This window comes from Populus euphratica, unplaced genomic scaffold (assembly GCF_000495115.2).
Source record: "Populus euphratica unplaced genomic scaffold, PopEup_1.0 scaffold257.1, whole genome shotgun sequence".
Lineage (NCBI taxonomy): Eukaryota > Viridiplantae > Streptophyta > Magnoliopsida > Malpighiales > Salicaceae > Populus > Populus euphratica.
Window position 1 is genome coordinate 142,810 of NW_011500139.1, and position 9,187 is coordinate 151,996.

General features: G+C 25.9%; 1 protein-coding gene across 1 annotated transcript in view; it reads left to right on the plus strand.

Annotated features, from left to right (window-relative positions):
* The first annotated feature begins 6,679 nt into the window (after positions 1–6,679).
* Positions 6,680–9,187, plus strand: part of LOC105110582 (beta-galactosidase 16-like) — a 7,727-nt gene continuing 5,219 nt past the window's right edge. Inside the window, exons 1-3 of the mRNA XM_011005658.1 lie at positions 6,680–6,847; positions 8,795–8,890; positions 9,007–9,119. Coding sequence (XP_011003960.1) covers positions 6,680–6,847; positions 8,795–8,890; positions 9,007–9,119 — 377 coding nt within the window. The remainder of the gene's footprint in view (positions 6,848–8,794; positions 8,891–9,006; positions 9,120–9,187) is intronic.

A 9,187-nucleotide genomic window follows, 5' to 3' on the forward strand; every position in this document is an offset into this window, starting at 1 on the left:
GTTTAACTCAATATGATTCATTTGATTTGGGATACTAAGAATTATCTAAATGAGTGGTAAAAGCACAATTCAAGCTATATATAAAATTAAACTTTAAGTGTGCGAAATGAGAGCAATCTAAACCATAAAAACAATAAAAACAAGATTGTGGGAGAGTAATATAAGCATCGTGCTACTAGAAAAAACGGTGGAGTGTTGCACGCTAGATGAAGAGAGTCCAATAACCAAAAGTATCACTAGCTCATGCTCTGATTCGAGTAACATGGAGCACGTGGAATCCTGTGTGAATCAACAAGGTTAAATACTCTTGGATGACCGGTAGTGAAGCAGTATCATGAGGAAAGTTTGAAAAGAACTCCTATCAAATCAAATAAATCATATTGAGTTAAACTTCTCACTATTTAAATTTTTTACTAAAAAAACACTAGCAATGATTGAATAATTTTTTTTACATTAAAAAATTAATCTAACACTCAATTTAACATATATATATATATAATTGGATGGATAAGAATTAATTTGGGTTAAACTTTCAAATCTGCGATATAGGTTATAAGATCATGATAATTCTATATAAAATAAATTATAAAGTTTAATTTTTAATTAATAAAATAAAAAAATAAAAAATGACTTGAGTATATTCGTTAAGCCAATATATATATTGGTTTAACGAATAAACTCAAGTTATTTTTTTATTTTTTGATGGATAAGAATTAATTTGGGTTAAACTTTCAAATTTGCGATTTAGGTTATAAGACCATGATAATTCTATATAAAATAAATTATAAAGTTTAATTTTTAATTGATAAAATAAAAAAATAAAAAATAAACAACCCAATGTTAAATGATGAAACTGAAAAATATAGTGAAAAAAAATCTAAATCAACCAACATTAACTTGCTAACCTTGTGATCATGGGCACATGATTTGAGTAAACCCTTAGAAAGGAAATTGTTTTTTTTAAAAAAGCACAAAGATCAATTCTTAAAAAATTAAATGTTGAAGGATGAAACTGAATTTTTTTTTAATTGAAAAATGGATCTAAAAAGGGATGAAATTCAACTCGTGTTAACTTTTGAAACTCGTGATCGTGATCATAATTTCAAGAGTTGCCATGTTTAAGGAAAACCTAGAAAAACAACGAAGTAAAATATGTCATGGTATGAAACTTAATAAAATAATTCTAAAAAAACCGACAAAAAAAAAAGATTTGAGTCAATTAGAATTCACCTACTAACCTTATGACTATGAGAATAAGATTAAGATAACATCATATATAATATTTTTGTTTCTAATAATCAAACACATTGATACATTCCTTAAAACCAGATTTAAAAAAAAATAAAAAAATTTCCCTTACTTTTAAGCATATCAATTTATCAATAATATGCTTAGCATAGAAACTTAATTCTCAATCTTCTGAATCTTAAATCCTGATATAATCACCTCGATCGTATCCCAATTAACATTAATCTCAACTTTCTAAATTTACACAATACTCTTCCACACGTTTAACATCTAAATAATTAATAAGATTTAGAATATGAACAACTTTTAACTTCAGAATTTAATTCAAGAATTTACAAATCTAATAGCACATTGTATTAACAACTGTGATAACATAACATGTACATGATTATTTTCAACTAATTTACACTGCTCAAAAGAATATTACATACATACATTACACGTCACCAAAATACTAAACCATAAAGATTTAATTATTAAATTAATCATAAAAATATTGTCCATGATTCTACATATGCTGCTACATATTTTAATTAATACTAACAACTCAGAGTCAATTATTTACATTATCAAGCACATCTTTAACTAATCTACATTAATCATATTTTTCCTTTCCAGATATTAATAAATTCAACAATTCATACAATTATTATCAATTTAGTACTATACTTTCATTGATACTAATAAATCCAGCAATTCATACAATTGCTATCAATCTGTCTATCCTTTCACAAATATCAATAAATCTGATAACTTTTCTTTGTTACAAATATTTCTTATTGTTATTTTTCTCTTTAATTCTTTATCTCTATTTTCTTTCACAAATACATATACGTCCCACCTATATATCTTTTATTTTTCTAGGTAAGTTCTTACCTGATCACGAGACTTGTTTCCGTTGAATTTAAACTAGAATATGTTAAATTTCATCATAATTATTTCATCATTTATTTATTACATTTGGTTTTAATTAGCTTTTCTATGTTTTTTTTTTATTTTTCAAGTATTTTTTCATAATTTATTTTTTCCTAGTGGTTTACACCATAGAAAGGAAAGTGATAAAATAAAGCACAAAAACTAACTCTAAAAAAATAAATATTAAATAAAATTAAAAAATAACATAAAAAGACCAAAACTAACCGATGTTAACTTTCAAAACTCTTGATCATTATAGGGCTGAAACTAACTGCATAAAAGACAAATCTAAAAAAATTAATAACAAACCAAAATTCTCAATAAAATAATCTTGAGGCATGGAATTGATTTTTTTTCAAGTAATAAAAAAATCAAAGTTAACCTAGGTTAACTTTTTAATCTAGTGACTATGGGTATTAAATTTAGATAATTTTATAAAAAGAAAGAGAAAAAAAAGACACGAAGATCAATCCTATAAAAATTAAATATTAAAAGATAAAATTAAAAATAATTTTATAAAAAAACCTAAAAAAACAAAGTAATCCCATGTCAATCTTCAAAACCTATGGTCCAATAAAAAGAAATCGAGGGATGAATTTTTTAAAATGTAATAAAATAAATATCCATGAAAAAATAAATATAAGAACAATTCCTATTTTTGCTCTTTTTTTCTTTGATGTGTTTCTTCCCTTGAATGTTTGTTTTCCCACTCTTCATTACTCTACAATGAATTACTTTGATGTCTAATTTTAACAAAATGAAATAGGCTATGCTATCCAAACCTATTTTATTCGAGAATTAATTAATTTTTGTACTCTTAATTTCATTTTTTATCTTCTTATACTTTAAATGAAACTGCTTGTTATTTTTTTTTATAGTTCCCTCGAAATTTTGCATATCAAACTAATTAAATGACTTGTATACTCTCAACTTCAATAACCTTTTAACCCAATTAATCAATTTTTTTTTCTAGGAAATAAATCTTAATAATTTTGATTTTTTAAATATCCTTTCTAATTTTTTTCTAGGAAATAAATATTAATAATTTTAATTATTCATTCAATAATTTTGATTTTTTAAATATCCTTTCTTTGAAAAAATTAAAATAAAAAATTTTTGGATGGAGAATTAAATTTATTTGTCTTGTTTTTTAAATTTTTTTTGAATGGAGAATTAAATTTATTTGTCTTGTTTTTTAAATTTAAAATTAATTTCATAGAAAAAAATAAATTGATTAATAAGGTTGAAGATTATTTATCTTATGAGTATTTAAGTAATTTCAATAGTTTTATATATAAAATATGGAGAGAATCTTGAAAAAAAATAATAGAAGTTGATTTCAAATACATTTAACTACATGGAGGTGAAAAGTAAAGTTAACTGTAGAGACTAATTATTAAATGCCTTTTAAGTTTAAGAGAAGTTTGAGTGTTTAGCTAACAAAATAAGGTTACTAGAAATTATAATATTAGATAGTAGCTTTCTAATTCAACCAAAAATTATTTAGAACATGTTTAAAAAGGTTGTCATGATATTATGTTCTTCTAAAAGGAATATGACAACTCAAAAAGTCACCAAAATCTCTCACTTACTAGTATATGTGACTATTGCACCAACCACCTTTTCTTTTTAAATAATATTATATATTTATTAAAATATTAAAATTTTTCATCTTTGAACTTGATTAGAATCTAAAAACCAAGTTGAAAATACAAAAACACCCCTACATGCTAGCTTAATAATTAATGATTTTAAGGTAATTTTTTCATTTTAATGTGTATAAAAATTAAAAAGATAAAGAAGCTTCTAAATGACAATTTAATAATTTTTAGTTTTAAAGATAATTAAATAATTTTACTATGCTAAAAAAAAAAGGTGAGAGGACCGATTTGCCTCAATTAAATAAGTAATGAACAATGAGCCATGTGGAGAAGATAATATTACCCCATCAACAAGGCCATTAGTTTTTGTTAAGAAGGAAAAAAAAGTAAAAACAATATTGTTTCAATTCATAATGTTTTCTTTTTTGGTTTATAGTGAATTCGCCAACTTTTTTAGTTGTTTGGATTATAATATGGTGCATAAATAAAAAAAAAATTAATGAAAAGATGTTATTAATTTGTATATTTTAGGATTCACTAGATTATTGGCTTGGACTGTGTCGCGGGTCTGATCAATTTTTTTAAATTAAAAAAATATTTAAGCATTGCTAATGTTTTTTTTAGTAAAAAGAAATTAGAACTGTACAAGAATTGACCTAATATATCCCGATAACCTTAAGGGGTCCAAAGACAACTCAAATGACCGATATGTAGAAATATAATTTGATTGAAAATAAATATTTAAGATAATATCTTTTTATAAATATTAAAACGACAACATATTAGATCAATTCATGTTAGCCTGTCAATTCACATGCCAAGCCATAAACCATGATAATCCCATAATAAACAAATAAAAAAAATTATAAAAACTAATTTTTAATAAATTCAATGTTGAAGGATGAACTGGAAAGAAAAATAAATGAAAAAGGATAAAAAATAACTCGAGTTAACTCGGGTTAACCTACTAAACCCGTGATCCAGTTCATGAGACTAAGATAACTCAATATAAAGCAAAATAACTACTAAGATAACTCAATATAAAGCAAAATAAAATGAATTATGAAGCATAATTTCTAATTAACTTAGTATTAAAAGACAAAATTGAGAGAAAAAATCAATTAAAAAACATATAAAATAACTCTATTTAACCTAGATTAACCTACTAAACCTATGATGATTTAACCTAGGTTAACCTACTAAACCTGTGATCAAGTCATAAAACAAAGATAACCCTATAGAAAGGAAACAAAAATAAATTTCAAAGGCTAATTACCAATTAATCCAATGTTAAATGATGTAATTGAGAGAAAAGTGAATTAGAAAAAGAAAAAAACTTGAGTCAATTTATCAAACCCGTGGTCCGGGTGATAAGATTGAGATAATTTCATAAAAAATAAATTAAAAAAAATAAAGTTCAATCTCCAATAAACTTAATATTAAAAGATGTAATTGAAATTGGAATTGAAATTAAAAATAAAAAAACTAGAAGAAGAAAAAAAAAGTATTATAATGAATAATATTTTTTTGGAAGATGGGTAAAGTAAAATCCCTTTCTTTTTTAATATCAAAAGCCACCTTTTTTTAAAAAATAAATAAAAAATAAATATCATATTTTTTACATGTGAACATGAGTATTAGTTATATATTATGATGGTATTAACATTGTATTAATTATTTTTCAGAAACGAGAATTTATATTCAGAATATAATAATTAATTGAAAGTTTTTAACGCTTTTATATAATTTTATATATAGTAATAGATTATTATAAAGTATAGATTTGCTCACAAACAATATGTGCCCTGTCAAGTATGTATCAAATTGTAAACCATAACGGTAAAACAAACTAGAAAATTAAAATGATTAATTTATAATTTACTCAAAGATAAATATGCTATTTCACCCTTAAGTCATATCATATATGTGAAGGTGCTGCAATGATATCTGCGAATGTAGTAAATATTATTTTTTTAAATATTATTTTTTTAAAAATATATTGAAATAATATATTTTTTATTTTTAAAAATTTATTTTTAATATCATCATATTAAAATAATCTAAAAATATAAAAAATTAATTTAAAATAAAAAAATTAATTTTAATAAAAAAAATTCAATCTCAATTCCAAACACCAAGTACATCTTATGAAAGTAAATAAATAATAAAAATGTGTTACGAGATATGCTTATACTATATTATAAATGTCTAAACAAAGGGATGAGCACGGAGTCACATAATTTATATATCTTGCTACAGATCAACTCATTATTACCTTTACGTACGCCACAAGTTTCTTCACGCTAGCAAGCAAGATCCTTTTTTGACTGCTGCCTCGTAAAATATCAGATGGCGATGCATAAGTGGTTATTTGTTACTCTCTCAGTCAAACACAGTGGAGGCGCCGCCCAAATTCTATACGTGAAACCAATCTGACGTACGACACTATACCCTCTCCTCTGCCGTCTCTTCCTCTCACCACCATCTTGTTTCAGCTTACAACTGGGCACTACTTTCATTTTCTTTGTTCGCCGGCATCTTCCGTTAAAATCGAACGTACGAACCTATATTTTAATATCCAGAGAGGCACTCGAGCTACAAAAACAACGGCAAAGGCAAACCTCCTTACTGCTAGGGTTAAACCCTTTAATTATTTTATTAATTTGGCGGAAATACAACAACCCTTACCTCTTTATTTTATTATATATATATAAAGCTGTTCTACTTTTTTTTTTTAATAAGCAAATCCCATTACTATTTATATATAGGGAAGTTCCCTAACTAAGCTTACACTTGGTTTCCTTATGTGCATGTCTCGCCACAAATTCTTATAGAAAGTGACGGCTCTTTCCATTGTTGTGTTCTTAACAAGAGATCATATATAGTTCTTCCCTCCAACAGAGAAAGTACTATAGATGAGGAGGGTCTTGTTTTTAGTGGCGGCGGTTGTTTTAGCAGTTCTTGGCAGTGGTAGTGCCGTTCGTGGCGGAGATGTAACCTACGATGGCAGATCTCTGATAATTAATGGGCAACGGAAGATTGTTTTCTCTGGTTCTATTCACTATCCTCGAAGCACCCCAGAGGTACTTAAGCTTACAAACCCTTCTATGCATGCCATAATTATTTTCGTTTTGGAAGAAGAACAAGCTTCCTAGCGAGCTGATCATCGTATTTCAATGTAGTAGTTGTTCTAGTTGAAAATCACAATGAAGAAATCATGAATATTGAAAGTTAATTTGTTATAGTGATAAAGTTTAGTTCGATATCAATCACTTGGATAATTTCATTCCATTATAAGTTCACTAACTTTAAACATTTTCTCAATCTGACTATATATATATATATATATATATATATATATATATTATTTGAGTACAATTTACCTAATAAGTGAATTGGGAAGGAAAATTCCCTCTGAAAAAGGCAAAATCATGTTCAGTAGTCTAGAACAAAGGATTATCATCAAGTGACACCAGAACAGTTTAGAACCGAACTACTAGCTTAATTGATAATAGTCAAATTATAAAAAGTTTTTTAAAAATACATTTTTTTATCTTAATTTTATTACTTACATTTCTCGACCAACATATAAACATATTATTAACTGGAAACTTGGAGTTTGCGGTCTCCCCCCATCATTTAGTTCAAGTCCAGAACTCTTAGTTAGGTATTTTAGTTTGTTTAAAATCTTGTTTGATATTGTAGTATATAATAATTGTTTTTTAAAATATTTTTAACTCGTAAATATATAAAAATAATGTATTTTTTAAATTTATTTTTAATATCATCATATCAAATAATGTTTTTTTCTACCTTAACTTTGCCTTTTGTGGTTTTTTTTTCTTAAAAAAAAACCCTTACAAGTTTCACACATACATTACATTACATTACATGTTCTCAGACAATCATTGTATAGTTCAACAAAAGAAATCCAACACAGCTCACCAAGAACAAGATGTAGGGTTTTATTACATCTGTACGCAAATGTTGTAGTATACATAGCAGTTGACTTGCTTTTCTTTCTCTCAGGCATTTTCTTATTGTTGTTGGATCTCCATAAGAAATGCCCCTCTTTCACTCTTCCTATTCCATCCATCTGGGTAAACATAGGAAGGGATCCCTCGAGATTCTCGTTGAGGCTAGTTGTTCTCCTTTTCTTTTCTTTTTTTTTTAGCACACAAGGAGATCCGTCCTGCTGTCTCTAGACACCTACATTTCTAAACATTAATTACATTAAAAAATAATATAAAATTATTATTGAAATTTTATGTAAAAAATTAATTTTTTTAGTAGAAAAAGTTTTTTAATATAATATCAAATAATCACAAATTCAAATTTTATCAGTTCTATTCTAATTACATAATAATATGAGCATATATAAATTTTAAATTTAAAAGGTTTTTACTTATAAAAATAATTAAAGAATAATATAAAATTATTCTTTAAACTTCACCCTAGTAATTTATGATTATTTGTGGAATTTATACATCTTTACAAAAAAAAAAAGAAGTAAAAGGCTCGTTTTTCTTTTTTAGGATTTGAAAGGAAAATATATGTAAATGAAAATCCCAATATTGGTGGCCTCGATTAATTAGAATTTATTAATTGAGTGGCTTGATCCAAAGTTATTTAATACTTGAAGATAATTCCAAGAAATGGATGGTAAATTATATTATGTATCTTATAATAATAATTAATGTTGACGTTTTAATAAAATAATCATCAGAATTGAGAATTGGATGTAAATGACATTTGGCTGGGGATTTGATCCATGTAGCTGCTACGTTCATCAGAAAATAATTGTATAATCTAGTGTTATGTTCCTTACATTTTACTCACTAACTCCTCGCAATATTAAAAATAACTAGATATATAATTTCTTGTAGCTAGTGCTGACCATTCTCAATTTATTATTATTTTTTATCCAAAACCCAATTCTGTTCTTGTAATTTTTCCCATCTTACCTTTTTTTTTCAAAAAATAAAAAAATGACTGCTGCTCGTTGTGTTACTAACAGTAAATATTTGCAGATGTGGCCATCTCTGATAGCCAAAGCCAAGGAAGGAGGACTGGATGCGATAGAAACCTACGTGTTTTGGAATGCCCATGAACCACAACCTGGTCATGTCTGTAGCCATGATCCCAAACTCCTTAATCCTCTCTTAATTACTTTTCTCATTCACTGATCACTTGTTAATCTTTTTGTTTTTTGTTTTTCCTGTGTAATGCAACAATATTGCAGTATGACTTCAGTGGAGGGCATGACATAGTGAGGTTCATCAAGGAAGTCCAGGCACAGGGCCTCTATGCATGTCTTAGGATTGGACCCTTTATTCAGAGTGAATGGTCTTATGGGTAATAATAATAATCATAATAATTTAAATATATATATATATATATATATATATATATATATTTTAATA